Source organism: Meleagris gallopavo, chromosome 7 (genome assembly GCF_905368555.1).
Source record: "Meleagris gallopavo chromosome 7, MGAL_WU_HG_1.1, whole genome shotgun sequence".
Lineage (NCBI taxonomy): Eukaryota > Metazoa > Chordata > Aves > Galliformes > Phasianidae > Meleagris > Meleagris gallopavo.
This window is the reverse complement of record NC_139410.1, coordinates 14,939,009-14,955,874: the sequence shown is the minus strand read 5'-3', so window position 1 is coordinate 14,955,874 and position 16,866 is coordinate 14,939,009. Positions and strand designations below refer to the sequence as shown.

General features: G+C 39.3%; 1 protein-coding gene across 2 annotated transcripts in view; it reads right to left on the bottom strand.

The window, feature by feature from the left end:
- PDE11A (phosphodiesterase 11A) overlaps positions 1-16,489 on the bottom strand; it is a 127,832-nt gene extending 111,343 nt beyond the window's left edge. For both annotated transcript variants that reach the window (XM_085228128.1, XM_085228127.1), the window contains exons 1-2: positions 15,498-16,489; positions 1,046-1,204 (exon numbers count right to left, since the gene is read on the bottom strand). In XM_085228128.1, the coding sequence (XP_085084254.1) occupies positions 1,046-1,204; positions 15,498-16,259 (921 nt within the window). In that variant the 5' untranslated portion in view covers positions 16,260-16,489. The remainder of the gene's footprint in view (positions 1-1,045; positions 1,205-15,497) is intronic.
- Positions 16,490-16,866: the final 377 nt, after the last annotated feature.

The window sequence follows — 16,866 nt, the reverse complement described above, 5'->3', positions numbered from 1 at the left end:
TAAGCACTTAAACACCATTAACACAAAAGGCTGCTCCCCATACCTTAATGGTATTAAGCTCCCAAGTGCACCTGATCTTTATAAAAATAGTTAGACTGACAAGTCATCTGAACGTAAAGCAACAGATTCTACCGACTTCATTTCATTCTGAATCAGCATCTAACAGCTCATTTATAGGTGATACAAATTCTTCATTATGTTTATTTTTAATTGAAATTGCCTAACTTAAAACAGAAGCTACTCATGGTATTATTTCTACAGTGGGGGAGGCATATGCATTAACATCTATAAAGAATACATCAGTACTAATGTTCTCAGTCTTTCCTTCTTAATACAATTTAATATCTTAAGGTTTCTCTGAGTTACCCCACAATGATGGCAAAACCCTTAATTTCACAGCTTCTAAATTTACTAGAGAATAGGTTTCTAAAACTCTAGTTTCTGTACTGCAAGTTAAAATCTACAAAGAACTTAACCTATATGAAACAGACTATGTCATGAAGGATCGATATAGAAAGACACCCACACACGAACAAGGGGTTTTCAAACATAAGTAATAGATTGCAGGCCAAATAAGGAAGCTAAAATTTTAAGGGCTAAAGATTTGGGAAAAAAAAAAAAGCTACGAGAACAAAGCAATAATAGTATGTCCGTCGTAAGTTTCATAAAACAAGTATCAGCTTTTCTGCTTTACAGTTGATTTTCTAAGACAAACTCAGATTTTTTAAAAAAGCTAAGAAAGCATTAGAAAACAGATCAGTAGGAGTTTTTAATATAACATGGAGCGATAAAAACTTATCAAGATACGAATTGAACAAAGTACTAACACCAGCTCTTCCCTCCACTCTAATTGGTAAAAAAAGAGGAAATAAATTGTACATAAAATGCTGCAGCATTGTCGTACCTGAGAAATTAACTAATTACAACTTAATTACAAAGTCAGTAATATTAAAGAATACGTCTTCTATGCGTAATACCTGCAGTAGGTACTCCTAAGAAGAGTCTGTCAGGCTACATACAAGAAAACAGAAGAAGGCAGTCTTACTTTTTCATCGTCATCAGAAAAGGGGGCACCTCCAGGAGTCTTATTTATTGCTTGTGCCACACCAATAATCTCTCCATCACTGTTTCTTATGGGCATGCACAGAAGAGATTTTGTCTTGTATCCAGTCAATTTGTCAATCTCATCATTAAAGCGGCGATCCTTCAAGAGAAAACAAGGAAATATTAACATGCATATTGTATATTTGAGCTTCCTTCAGGTAGCAGGGTACTTTACTATGCAAGACACTGAGGAAAATAATATTATGTTGTTGCCTGTGTTATTGCCATACTTTCTGTTAGTTATTTTGTCCCCAATTATAAATTTAATTATAAAATTTTCAAGTGTGATTCTATGTAGTGTTCTTCATTCTTGAAATTTTTAAGACCAAGGACTGTATTATCATCAAACAAGGTTTTCTTACTGTTACACTGAATCGGAAGAGGTTGTTTTAAATGCACGACTTCATATGATTTTGTATCCACTTGCTTCTAAGTTTCAGAACTGTGTTAGTGCAAAGTTCAAAAATCTTTTAATTATGTTATTATTAGATTATCTAGTATAATCTCATTGATCACAAAGCATCCACTTTCTCAAAAAATACAGAACATGTACTATGAGCATAAGTCTGCTTACGTTGCTTTCCATTCTAATCTCACAATCAAATAAGAATGGTGATAAAATGTTAAGAGTAAACATACTGATAAATTGGTCTTTGAAGTAAGATTAGCAAGTATTCCAAGTGCTTTAATACTTGTAAGACATTTTAGAATGCACTAACTGTGAAAGAGTGACAAACCACCATCTTCAAAAGCACAGAAATGGAAAAAAATGTGTGTAGGGTGACAACACCACATCTTTAGATCAAATTACATTTGCTCACTTTAAAATAAGTCCCATTGCTGTATAGAATACTTACTGAATGATATTTTAAGACTGATATCTGGTGTTAGTTACATAATCTTACATGCACATACATACTGCCATTTCACATCTATATTTTGCAGATGCCCATAATTTCTGGTAAACAGATGGAAACACTTGTTAGCTATACCTCTCTGCCTGCTGCACTTTAAATTTAATAAGTCAAATATGCCTTGCTGTAAGGATTTGTATTACACTGCAGTACAGACGTTTTTACTAAGAAATTCAAGAAAACTTTCGTTCTTTCCAGAGAATTTATTATCAGAACATCTTGATTTAGAAAGACCCCTCATGCCAGTATATTTCTCAATGTATAGCTTCCTGAAGAGGAAACTGTACATTGTTTGGATATGCAGTTTAAGCTTCTACTGCAGAATCCACACAGCTGGTTACCACTGAAGAAAGATTACCATGCATACAAACAAAAGAGCTAAAAGAGGTATTACACATTTTCTATACAATTTTCTGAAGTACTTCATTAAGTACATTAACATTTGAAGTTAAAAAAGCTTTAAAGAGCATTATTCAAATCTTAGCTGAAAATGACTTCCAGTAACTTCCAGAAACTGAACTCAAATTTTTTTTGCATGGTGTTGCGTAGATAACTATTCTGCCATGAAACAGTACTGCTGAAAGATTACTGCAAAGTCAATCTCTGTAGAGAATCATCTTCAATAACTCTACCATCAACTGGAGAGGGAATTGGCAGCTCCAATCTGTCAGGACAAAGTTAGCATTTGGGTTGCAACCAGTTCTGGCACTCCCAACCTAAGGTAACTAAACTCTTCTACAAATAGAAACAAGAGTTTTGATTTTAAAGGTTTGGACAATATCAGCTGCAAAATAATATCTCCACATATTTATGTCTTGTGATGAAAGAGCAATTCTTACATCCATACAGTCCTTAAATTAAGATAAAATTTAATTCTGACAAGAAAAAGAAATCATTAAATCTTTATCGATACTAAACATTGACACATTTTCCAGACTATCTTATTCTTACATTTTTTCCCCTGTTGTGATCTGTAGATGATATAGAAATATCATTGTCACTTCAAAAATAATGTGATTTAAGTGACCTGCACTCAATCAACATTAAGATTAACATAAACATTTCGGTATTTTATTCCTTTGTGCAAATTTTCAGACCTCTTAACACCAATAATTGATAACAATTGTGATATTCATATGCAAGCTATAGCACTCTTCTGCCACAGAATACCGAGCTCTTGAATCTGTTTATTATACCATTTTTCCTATTTTAATTCTAATTTCATTAGGGTTTGTTGTTCTTCCTTAGACCTATTTCTGTCTTGAGTGTATTAAGCACTTTTTCCTTTCAAGAAGAGCAAATTACTAATAAGCAGTCTTTGATAAGACAGTGAGCTTCCCTTGAGATATTTGTGTTTAACAGTTTGCTTAGGAAAACCAGAACACCCATATTATACAGTCAAAGCACCATCTGACCTGCAGTGGACAGCATCATGCAACGCAGAGGCTTCTGAACCTGTCCAAAATGGTATCTCTATAGTACAAGCCGCCAGTACTGCAAACAGATGTGACAAAGGTACTGGTCTTGTATTCCTTAGTGGACTCTATGGAGAACAGCAGGCACAGAATGGACTAGCAATCCGGAATTAATTGCTGCTATACCACATCATATTTCATGTGGATTTTGGAAGTTTCCTGTCTGTGTTCCTTGTTGTGGTCTCTACAGGGGAAGAAGGGAGGCACAGGGATCCCAGAGCAATCAAACAGCCTCAGTCCCAGATATGCAACAACTAAGTGGGTTTCATCATCTGATAGCAGATTATCCACTTCTTAACCTTCTGTAAAAGGTAGTTCAGTTCCCTAGCATACCTGAAACAGTGAAGAAGAGGAATATAGAAAAACTTTTATTTGGGAAAAGGAAGAGATTAAGGCAAGCCTAATTAAGAACTCAGTAAAAAAACAGAAGTAATCAAGATGCAAAGTGAAACTTTGTCTCTAACCTCTTGTTGAAGTGCAGGCAGGAATTTCCTTTCAGTGCCATTTTCAAAAAGCAATGAAGGAGACATAAGCAATGAAATACTATTTCTACCAGCATTAACATTGTTGAGATATGCAGTACACACGAGAAGTGACTGGATGACCTGCATTATGTCTCAGACCTTCCCCTTTTCACACCTATCCTCCGTCCTAGTTTTCTTTCATCATTTATTACATCTTCATAGTATGCACATGGTAGGATCTAGCTGAGATGTTTAGCTGAATTTAACTGCATCAATAAAAACTCAATACGCAAGTGTGAACTGTGAAGGCTGAGGAGCTTGTACAAAATTTACATCCACCTCTACTTACAGGGTAGTGACCTTGAGCAAGAAGGCCTGTTTAGCAGCTGATAACAAAGCTGCTAAATCAGAGAGAAGAATTCCGTTAGACTGCAAGCATTTTATGATACAAACTATTACCCCATTTTTTAGAACAGCCTGTAGCATAACAGGCACCTGTGCTGGGCTCCTGGCTGTTAGGGAATATCAATGTTGATGCTACAAATGCAGCATCCTCTTTTAGGTTTCTTTTTGTAAAGAAGAGTTATTCAGTAATTAGGGATAGACTAGATATAAAGTATACCTAATTTTGAGAGAAACTTCACTACAATTGCAATTATATCAGCAATAATTTCATGCAGGAACAGTCAGGAATTATGAAGTCAAGACTTCAGATTGTTAAAAAACACTGCTAACACAAACAACAAAAAAAATCAATTATCTTTAATGTCCTACTTCTACATAATGAGGTTGCTAGATGCCAGAGACATTGCAAATGTAATGACTTAGGCACTCTGAACTTGAATTTGAACTGCCAACAAGGAGTGGTTATTTGGGAGGATAAATCTCATCTTGTCTGAAGTTGCTTATTGATTGTAAACTCTTCTTTGGGGAAATATTGCCCTGTAAAATGTGACAGTCAATGACAGGAAGAGAGCAAGACTGATTCATCAGTTCAAGTGCTGCTATTTCAACTGCTGGAGCAATAACACTTAGTCTCAGCTCTTTTTGGATCTACTTAGAGATTTGCAGTCAGCAAGAAAAATATTTTCATGCTTTTATACTACAAAGCTTTTATTCTATAAAAGGACAAATTGGGGCAGAGTTAAATCCTGTAATCCTAATGTTATCATGATATCAACTTTCATTAATACATTTAATTTCTAGTTCCTGTAATTGTGAGAACAACATTAAAAGTGTGGACTACAATTTGAGAACTAAACTATCAGAAACGCTAGAGCCTTGAACAGAAGTTGTGAGCAGCAAAAACGCCCAGAAGCTGTGTGTCAAGTCCTCTAATGACCTCTGTATTCATAAGATTAGTTTAATTCTGACTATGGAAGATATAAAGGTACTGGGCAAGGATTGAAAAAAGTTAATTAGGTGTACTGTTGATAGGATTGGAAGTGGAAAATGAGAAGTCTTAAGGTTTAATCCTCCTGGAGACCAGCAGCAAATTAACCATGGATCTGTAGTCACTAAACAATCTGACCATTATGAAAATGGAACAGCTATACTTAAAGGGGGGGAGGGTCTATAAAAATAAAATTCACAGTGAAATAAAGAGGCAAAAAATCTCATTAAAAGCTACAAATTTTATCACTTGCTGAAAGAACATAGACATTCCATAATGATTCCCAGCTTCAGAAAATCTTGAAAAACATTAACAACAGGAAATCTTTCACAGAAGGTCACAGAGGACCTCCGCAACTCCCATGAGATGCTCTTGTTCTTGCTTTTAATCTAAAAAGATCTTCCCCTCACTCCCTAGACAATTAAAGAAATTATATAGATTAGGGTAATAATGAAGTCAATTTCTGAACAACTAGAATTCAGGTTTGATTTTCAGTTTAAGTAGGTGGTTCACAAGTTGTTAGCAAAGGTACAGTTAGTCTAAACACAGTTGTTAGCAAAGGTACAGTTAGTCTAAACACAGCCCTCAGAACTTGAAAAAGAAAACTTGTTTCCTATATCCTTACCAAAGCTAGTGCAATTAATGCCGATACTATCAGAATGATTATAAGAAAAATATGCTCCTAAAACAACTTAGCTTAGAGTCAAATGGTATAATGCAGGATGAAATCTTTCTGAAAAAAATTTCAGCAATGAGATGTCCATGAGATATAATGTCTAACTGTAGTAAAATGAACTAGATGACCCAACTGAAGTTGACAACTACAAAAGGTATCTCTTTTGACAATTTGAAAATACTGCTTGTTAATCATACAAAACAGAAGAATACAAGAGACACTCGCAGTGGGACAGGACTGCTCACTATTTAGTTTTTCCTTAGGAATGGCTCAAAAACATAAAAATACCTCAAAGTTCCTTTGAATATCCTGCATTTAAATTACTGATTCACAGTTAGCTATTCAGCATCAAAATTAATATAAGAGCAAGGATGTCAGCATTGTTGTTAACCTAAGAAGGTACTACTGCACTGCAGGATATAAATATGTGAATTAAGGGTTTTTTTTTATTTTTTTATTTTTATTTTTTTTAACTTAACAGCAAACTGATCTGTAGGAGCACTGACATTTGTAGAAATAGAGAAACTGACATCAAAAGACTTGCTAGATTTCTTAATCATGCTTCCTATGAGTATAGAATAATTCATAAGCTTTTATAAGAAAAGAGCAATCCAAAAAACAGCATATTGTCCAGACCCAAAGCATAATATAAGAAAGCCAAAACACAAGTAAATCAAGGCATCTGTTCTGGATACTCCTCTCCGAAAAAAAAAAGTTAAAATGCCACAAACAGTACGAGTTACATTGTGCATGAACAAGGAGCAGAAATAAAGCAATAAGACACAAGAGTAAATATGGGCAAAACCTTGTAGAAGAACTTGCACACAAAGACCAACTAAGTAAACCAATCTCTTAAGTGTCTTCAACATAAGGATTTTTGCAGCCATTTCTGTCAACTTCTGCAAAGTCTCTAAAAGCCTCAGAGACAAAAGGCAGCAGGAGAACAAAGTAGCACTATTCCCCAGCATCTAAAACCTAATTCTTCCAATAAGCACAGTTATCTAGCGACAATCAGTGACAGCAATATTTCTTATAAAATAAAATGAGTAAAACAGATAAAGAATAGAAAATCTCAGCCAACTCCATTTCGTCACTCCTATAACAATTCTTCAGAAGAGTAAGGAACATTGACACTCAAAATCATTAAAATCCCAGATTTAAAAACAAGTCTATATATACTTCGAGCTAAAAAAAAAAAAAAAAAAAGATGACTTCAAGGGGAGAAAAGTGATAATCAAGTGATAACATTTACATTTTGGTTTTAAATGCATCAGCAGTTTAGGGTTTTCTTTATTTAGTCAGGGTGTGTTATATTACCTCTCCCATTTAAATCACTGTTACATTTCTTACTTGAAGAATGGACACAACAGCACATATTGTCTACTTATGTAAGCATTGGAGCAAAAAATAGAATAGTATAGAAAATTACTTCTTTACCTAAAAAATTGCAAGCACTAACAAGTTTTCAGACATGAATATTAAGCTAATAATAATAATAATAATAATCACATCTCACGCTTCATACTCAGAGCTGATCAACAGTGGGATTGAGATCCCTCTGCAGGACAACACTCAGATCATTACAAAATAGTTTTGTTGTTCTTCCTTCAAAACAAACTACCAATAGAATGCTGATACCAGTACAGTAAATTAAGTTGTAATCTAATCATTTATGGCACCTTACGTGCATTTCTACTCTGCTCATGTACTAATCAAAGAAAATAAGATTTGTTTTTTCCACTAATTTTAGTTTTAAATATTTAGAGATAAAACTCACTACTGTTTGCCCCATCACAGTGGCCCTGGGCACTTTGGTAGCAGGCACACAGAAGCCCTGCTGAGAACCAGCCACAAATATCCTCCCATATTCCCATTTCACACCAAACCCACTTCCAACCACTTCTTCATGCTGTTCTCCTAAACTCAGTGGGTTTTTTTGTTTGTTTTTCTTAAGCCATGCAATGCTTTACATAAAATTAAATATATATACTTATATTTTATACTTCCCTAAAAAAAAAACAACCCAGCAAAACTCCTGTGTCTCTCAGCAGAAGTTTATCTATAGGTTAGCCTAGCTCCTGCAAGTGATTGCATGGGAGCAACAGGTGGCTTCAAGTGTTATAGAAATATAAAATCATTGAACAACGAATTTAAAATATTATTGTGATAAACCAGTAGTTATTAATCTTAGCCATTCTAATTTTTAAAAAGTGCACTTTGGACACATTAAACCCAGATTGCATACAGTTATTATCCTGCAAACACACACTGCTGAATCATTAGCTCAAGCTGTTTATTTCATAGTTACTCAGTAGGGTTGTTGTAGAAGAGTAAAACAAATTAACTTGTGTAATGATGTATGGGTACTTTTTTCTTTTGAATTGTACTATTCCATAGAAAAGGAATACAACATGAAACTGTAAATAACTAAAAGTAACATCCAGTTGTTTTGGAAAATCTAAAACCATTCAAGCAGACCAGCAAGATCCGTTACCAAGCAAATCCACAGCTTTATTTGGTCTTGTAATGGGATTTCTGCTAAAACTAGAACTGCAGGTTTAGGTACTTCCATTCTCACAGTCACCGAAATACCCTAATCAAATATGTAATTGAACTATATTATGCTACACCGTTCATCATGCCATGCGAGTGGAAAATATTTCCCTTCTGTTCTTAGAGCTTAGTAGATTAAAAAAAAATCTAAATTATATCCCCTCCTAACACCCCCTGATATTGTCTTTCATACCATCTTTCTAGTAATGCTCATACATAAAATGAGTAGACAGACACATGAAAGACAAAGCCAAGCACCAAATATACTTAGATAAGTGAATATCTACTGTAAGTATAGATTTACATGAGTGCAATGGAAGCCAGATCCGTCTAACAGAGATTTTCAGTAGAGTCAGCTAAATGAGCATAAAGTATTGATTTCAATTTGTCTTTCAGACTTAAAGCTTCCTATTGCTATCACTGGCCAAACTAGCAGAATTCTCATAAGGTGAGAAGCGATGATTTAAGATTTTTTTTTTTTTTTGCACTTATCTTCTAAACTCACTTCTCATTAGATTATTTTCATTTATTTTAGAAATGTTTGCCATTTAATATTTAGTTTGTCTATATTCTCATCTTTAGTTCTTATTTGACCCCAATTCTTCTACTGATGAGTTACCTTCTTATTCTGGATGTGGTCAAAAATACATTTTTTTCATGTACAAGTAATTCCACAGCATAATAAGAACATGAAAATCATAGGACAAAAGGGGGAAAAAAAAGTGCCTGACATGCATAAGTAAACTATATTAACAGAAATGAAATTAAATCTACTTTTTCCTTTGGCTAATATTCATGCTCACTAGTTCTAAAAAACAACAACAACAAAACACACCAAAACAAACAGCAGATAAAATGACCTGTGATGAAATAACCCAGACAGAACATCAGAAAAGGGAGAAGACTTGAAAAATCTCTTTTATCTTTAAATATAATGTGAACTGTATCATATATAACACCACAGCAAAAAGCTGAAGCTCTTAACTTCTCTAACTGCATTTCCAAATACGCAAACAGTTGAGTACTTAAAGTTAAGATTCCTACAATATCTACATAAGAGAATCCCAAATCCTCAAACTAAATAAAGGTTAGCAGTTCTGAATTAAGTGATGGCAAACACTGCCTCACCTGTGCCATCAGTTTCACCAGGGAAGGCAAGATGAATACTCCTTATCCTTTCACAAACCTGGATTTTTCCAGTTAAGCAGAGCCAGGTGAAGCTCACCAGCAGACATCACCCAGAGCTGGGGCAGACAAGTAGAAACAGTTTAATTTGCTCCATGAAATACAAAATGGCAGCTCTTTCAAAAGTAGGGATTCCAGCAATGCCTACTCTCCTACCCCTCAACAAATGTTAACTTCACTCCAGTAAAACAGAAAACTAACAAACACAAAAAACCCCACAGTGAAGAAATCCTGAACCTGCCTCTACTTGAGGCTGTAAACTTCATCTAGACAAAAAGGAGATCACTGCAGAACAGGGTGCAGATAACACATGTAGAATAATCCAGATTGAGACCCTTTCTGTATCTTATCAATACTGCTTCTTCACCACTTAGAAGACCTATACTCAGTTACCCACAAATGCTTTTGTAGCTATTGGTTTCCAGAATATATTCCTTAAATAAACCCTAAAGCAGTTTAATGAAGCCTGTACCGTGTCCCCATAGAAGCTACCTGGGGCAAAGTAAAGCAAGATGCAAGCACTTCTGCTCCTTTAAATCACCACGGACTCAGACAAGTTAAGAGATGCAAGCAGGCATTGTTTTCACCTCCCCCAAAGATTCCTAATTTCATTTTCCACAGCAAAAACTGGCGAAGACAAGAATAAACCAGATCAAAAGGCTTTGGACTTCAAAGCATGCCACCATACTTCTCCAGCACCAAGACAGTACCAGGGAACTCACAGCCTCCTCTCTTCAGAGTAGCCTGGGGAGTTACAGGCCAGGGAGGGCCCCGCTTTCCTACCCACAACATGAGAAAGTTCCAGCAGGGGTGACAGGTTAAAAAAATAAATAAATAAATAAATTGTTTTGTTTCTTCAGACAGACAGGCTAACTAACTGATAAACCAGTCTGACAGCTTGATAAAAGTAGACCTTACAAGGGAAGAGGAAAACTAACCCAGGGGACTTCTGTAGGAAGAAGTGATGAAAAGCCAGCCCTGACCACCACAGCTTTTTTCATAGCTAATGGTTGGGATGCCGAGTAGCTACTCCATTAAAGCAATGGAGAAAACAGACCAAACATCTTTTGATAAAGAAAAAGATCCAAACCTACCAATCTGCTGATGACATAAAGTCCTCCACTCTACACTCACTTTAGGAAGTCACATTCATCACTTCATGTCATCAACACAGCCTACTTCAGCACTGTCTATAAGTGCCACACCCTATTGCTGATAATTACTTAGTAACAGCAAATTATCCCCAAAATCCTTACACCTGAGCAGGGGTAGGCTTCAGATTTAGCCTTCCTGAAAACAGAACCCACCTGGGCACCCTTCTCCAGAAAATGAATCAGGCACACTCAGGTGTTGGGCAGTCATGAGGTGTTGGCCCTGATGTGGTAAACAGGTCAGTGTATGGCCTGGCCCATGAGGTAGCCTGGCTTCTTCTCTCACAATATTCCTTCTATCAGCAATATAGTGTGTTGCACAGCCTAGGAAGGTCCCAAGATGCTTTACACTTCGCTCAGAATCCACTCTCTAAGAAGCAGGCTCCTGGGCTGAGGCAGAAACAAAAGGTATAGTGGCATTAGTGCCCCATGTGGGCCATAAGCATGCCTTCCTACCTCAGTGGCTACAGATAGCATGAGGCTGCTTTCCATGGACTCACAAATTTAACTGTTTTGAAACGTTGTATGACAGACTGGCGTGCTCTTTCCTGGAGAGCACACTGGAGCAATTTAGTTCTTTACTGTTGCAATTATCTCTTGTGTACCCCATGATGCTTCCTAGTCATGTTTAATGCATGGCAAAAGTTGTTCCATGTAACACAAAAAAAAAAAGAGAACTTTTTCTTTTTTGTTAAATTACTGCTTATTCTGCTTGCCATCTTTCATGCTATCAAAAGGTGCAACCTCTGTCTGCACTGAGAGCCAGTACAGAGATGTATGCAGGAGTTGCTGGTGCCAGTAGCCGAAGCAAGACAGCTCATAAATGCTTCCTATCCACAGAACTAGCTCTCCCAGGACCAGGGATTTTAATGCTGTAATTGCTCTTTAAAATGGAAACAGACACACTGTTAATACTGATGGTAACAAGTAGTTATCCCATGTAATAAAACGTGCTTCCCATCTGTTCGTTACTGCCTACATCAAAAGCCCCTCCCCTGGAAGGAGAACCTTTTTCTCTTTGTGTCTGCCGTGGAGTACTACTCTACTTGGCATAAATGTGACAAAGTCCAGAGCAAGGCACTATTAAGGTCATTCATTTGGTTTGATTTTAATTCCAATAAGGTAGTTTTAATATTCTTTTCAAAGACTTGAGCTGTCCCAAAAAAATCACTTCTAATCATCTTTTACTACCCTTTCTCCAGTTTCGAAGAACTCATGTCCTAGCATAACTCCTTTTAATATTTCTTCTCTCTTTTCTCTTTACTTTATTAAAACATCAATCTGGGGAGCCATTTTATCTCTAAGGCTATTTTTTAAATTCCAAATTTAACATAAGATGTACAGAAAACTTTTTTTTCAGCTGACGCTGCCAAATGGCCAAACATTTTTTCAATACTTTCTAATATATACTTGCTATTCTGAAGAGCAAGATTTTTCAGTAGTCAGAAGGATGTGGGATGCTATTAAATTAAATCCAAACTTTTGCACATCTTAAACTACAGCAGTAACTAAGCATTCCTTGCGATTTCAAATTTTGTTATTTAAATGCTGCTCTAAAAGATGGAACAAAATAGAAATGATCAAGAATCTCAGATGGATGTCATAGAAGATCTGTAAGAAGAAGGGATTACTTGAAAAATCCACAGCTTTAAACAGTGAGGAAAAAAAAGGAAATTTCTAAACAACTCATAAGATCTTTGGATAAAGATTTAATACTCCTTCTGTCTACTTACAATATATTTAATATGTTTCATACTTGTGTAAAAACTACATCTATGCTTTGTTAAAGGGAGACTCAAAGGACACTTAAGTCCTTCTTTCCTTGCTAATATGAACTGATTCTTCAAACACACATGCTCAAGACTTACTGGATTATTTGCATAAGGAGTCAATAAAGCTTCACAGAATTAATACAGGAAAAGGATCCAAGGCCATATTTTAAAACCTAAACTTACTAGGACTTCAACTTACCACTCAACAGGATTACTTCCAGGATAAAGTGTTTAAAACTGACTCCAAAATGCAAAGAAAGTGCCTATCTCCGCTCCTGTTTTGAAAAATTCTGTAGGACTCTTACAAATTAAATTACAGATTTTACAAATGTTTACACAGTTAAAAAAACCCACCTTAATCACACAACAATGTAGTCAAAAAACTTTTAATGTCATGAATGAATTCTGCATCTGTTGACTTAGTTATATAGCACTCACCTAAACCTTTCCATAAATTAAATATTTCTCAAATTCTCTGATGCAGTGAACTTCTGAAGTGTTTGTTCAATCACTTACTTCATATCAAGTTTATAAATCAAGCTACACTAAGATATTCATAGTTGTTGCTTATTACGGTCACATGATCATAAAATAAATTTCCCAATATTGGAAATGAGGTAACTAATGATGTGGAAATATTTTTACCTCTTTATAAATAAGTTTGCTAATTTAAAAAGCAGAAAGCCATTACGTTAACCTAGAGGTGCTGGTCTGACCTAATGCAATGAAAGGCCTGTCCTTACCAAATGAGTAGCATCACTGTAAACATTCTCTTCAATGGACAAAATGGTGCTGCTCTCTCACCTCTTTTTCTCCATCTTCATCCATCACTTTGACAAAGTTCTCTGATGGTGCTATTTTTTTCTAACCTGATGGTTGATTAAACGCTTCCATCATCAGTGGTAATGCTGATAAAAATCATATTATTGCATTTGTTAATTTTTTAAGAGTGATATTGTGAGCACCACAATGACCTCAGATGGAACAGCTGTCACTTTGTGCACATGTATCTGGCCCTCCCTAGGGCTCTTTATCCTATTAAATTAGAAAGGTCTCCTTTTAATGATGCACAATGGGTATATACCTGCCAGGTAAAAGAGTGAACTGTATTAAGGTGGAAATGTAACAGAAAGCAGATCCCTCTTTTATTATCGAGTAAAACTTTCATTAAAACTACAGTGCCTAAAGTTTCTGTTTCACTAGAATTAATCAGAACTCCACAGAAAGCACTGAAGTTGCAATTGATGTAATTACGGGATAAACTTGGCTCAGAACTTTCTCTTCTAAGGTACAATAAACTGTTGAAAGTAGCCGGGCTTTTCCACAGGGATGTAAATACAAAGTGAACAAACGTTTGAGAAAAAAATAATAGTCCCTTATGACTAGGAAAACACCTGCCTTTCCAGTGGCATTCTCACCTCCAAAAGAGGTGTCCAGGGCTACCTAAAAGATGGGACCAATCTATTTCCAGCTGAATCCAGATATTCTCAATCTGTTTATTCACTTGAGACTATTGAGAATATCTTCTTCTTGACCCCAAACAGCATACATTTTGGGAAGAGTACAGTTTTAGAAAGGAAAGTTATAAATAATAATAATAATAATCAGATTGTAAGAGAAAGCAGATAATGGGCATAAAGGAAAGAAGAAAGGAAGAAGGCAAGCTTAGATTTTTACAAAGGTTATCCAATAAACAGTCATTTTAGGCTGAATATTGTAGTCTTTTTACCAAGCTCTGTTCTTTTCCTTCGAACTCTGTGGGCTGCAAACCTCTCTTAATGCGTAGCTGTGAGGAGCTCGGTGTTTTTCACTGGTTGACAAAAATATAAATATTCAGCCCCAAATACATTTAGCCTAGCTCTTCTGTATTTCAAACAAAAACTCCAATATTATTTTTCTAAGTTTATTCCTTGGATGGTTTGTTACAAAGCATCAAGTATCACCTTTTTTTTTTTCCCCCATGTTGTTTTTTGTTATTATTCTAGAGAAGAATTAGACATTGGACAATGGTTATTACCAGAATTCTTTAAGACATACATCTCTCATCTTCCTAAAACTTTCCAAGATCCTCGTTTAGAAATGTGTAGTTCTCTGGTTCTTAATTTTCTAAAGACTCTGACACTGCTGACAGTGCCTCATGCTCGTATGTATCAGAATCAACCCCCAGAACTGCGGGAGAGGGTTGTAAACCCGGAGCTAGCAAAGTGAATACACAGTTCTGCATTTGCACGCTCGGGACTTCTGTCCATGTTGAAACCTGAGCATTTTTGCCCCGAAGCCAAGACTACATTTCACCATTTAACCTGAAGCTTCTATAAAACGTGGGGAAACTCCTTGCGAGAGAATAACAGGGATGGATATATAACAGTCCTAGGAAAGGGTCTGCAAACGCATGCCATGCGGTCTCAGCGGGCATAAACAAAGGTGGAAATACACGCTTCTTTGAAGGCAGAGAGATTATGTCAGCAGCGGGCAGGCGGGGAACGCTACGTGAGACCGAGATTTGAGGAGATGATTACTGGGACCGTCACGAGCATCTCTTTAAACTTTTCTTCAGCGAATTCCAGAACGCTTTCGGGAAACGCAGGGAGCCACCCAGCGCTCCCGAGAAAGCCGGCAGCACAGCTGTAGCGCTTCGCCAGCCGAGCCCCGCTGTCCCCCCCCGGGGTGCCTTTCTCGAGACCCCCGTACCATCCCCGGGAGGCCCACCCGGGGGGCACCCAGGGGGAGGCAGGGCCGAGGGCGGGCGGCGGAACCCAGCGCCGAGGGAGCCGGGGGCGGCGGAACGCCGGGTCCCGCCCGGCTCCTACCTGGTAGGCGTCGGGGATGTTGACCGTCTCTCCGTGCTCCGCTACGTAGCCGATGATACCCTTGCCCCAGGGCACCTGCACCTCGCTGCTATTCTCGGTGGAGCCGCAGGGCAGCAGCGGGGTGCCGGCGTGCACGTCGAAGAACTTGGAGACCAGGCTCTTCTTGCCGGCGGCCGCCCCCTCCACGAGAAAGAGCGAGCTCCGGTCGGCGTCCACCATGAGGCAGACGAAGATGAGGATCTTGTAGCTGAGGCTGGTGAGGTCCAGGTCATTGGAGATGTCCTTGACCAGCTCCAGGAAGAACTGCCGTTCGTTATGCTCCTTGAGGTAGCGCTTGTAGTCCAGAGCCGGGGGCGGGTACTGGGGCAGACTGACGCGGGACTCCAGCAGGGCGCTGAGGATGTGCGCGGTGGTGGGGGGCAAGGAGCTGGCTTTCCGCAGCAGCGCCCGCCGCCGCACGCTGCTCAGCGGCTCCTGCGCCCGGGCGTGCACGTGCTCATCGTAGGTGAGGTTGACGTGGATGGCCTTGGAGCGGGCGAAGCTCTTCCGCAGCTCCTTCTGGGAAGCCCTCCGCTGCAGCCCCCCGGCTCCGGGCCCGCCCGCGCCGCCCCAGCCGCCGCCGACCCGCCGCTCCTCCGACGGTCCGCCGGCGGGCGCCTTGGGAAGCGAGTTTTTCCTCTTCAGCCACCTCTCGACCAGCTCGGGGTGCCTGTCCAGGAAACTTTCCACTGCCGCCACGTCGAGGCCGCCGTCGGCCGCCATGGTACGGGAGAGGGGGGCGTTTCAGGCCATGCCCCGACGGGAGCCGCTGCTGTCCCGCGGCCGGGCCGGGCCGGCTCTCTTCGTCCCCCCGCTGTCCCCGCGCCCTCCTTCTCCTGCCACCCTTTATTATTACTATCCGCCTTATTCCAGGTATTCTTTCCGCTGCCCGCCTCCTGCTCCTCCTCTGCTCCTCGGTCCCGGGCTGCCGCCGCGCCTCTGGAGATGCTCGGGCAAACCCCTCCCGCCCGGCGCTGTCAGCGCTGGCGGCGGCGGCTGCGTAACCCAGGCGGCGGCCCACTGAGCGAGGGGGGAGGCGGGGAGGGAGGGGAGGGCGGTGGCAGGACGCGTGAGCCGTGCGGGGGGGCGGCGGGAGGAGGCAGCGCCGGAGAGCCCGGTTGCGGGGGATGGGAGCGGGGGCGTGCGGGGCCGGGAGGGCCCGGGGCGAGGGGAACGCGCGCCGCGCTCGGGGATTTCGGGGCGAGGAGGGGTCCTTTTGTCTGCCACGCGTGTGCGGGGAAGGGGCATCCCGGCGCTACGGGGAGAGGTAGCGCGAGTGTTGCTGTCGGAGCAGGCTAATTGATAGCGTCATCTGCCAGGCTTGAGCACT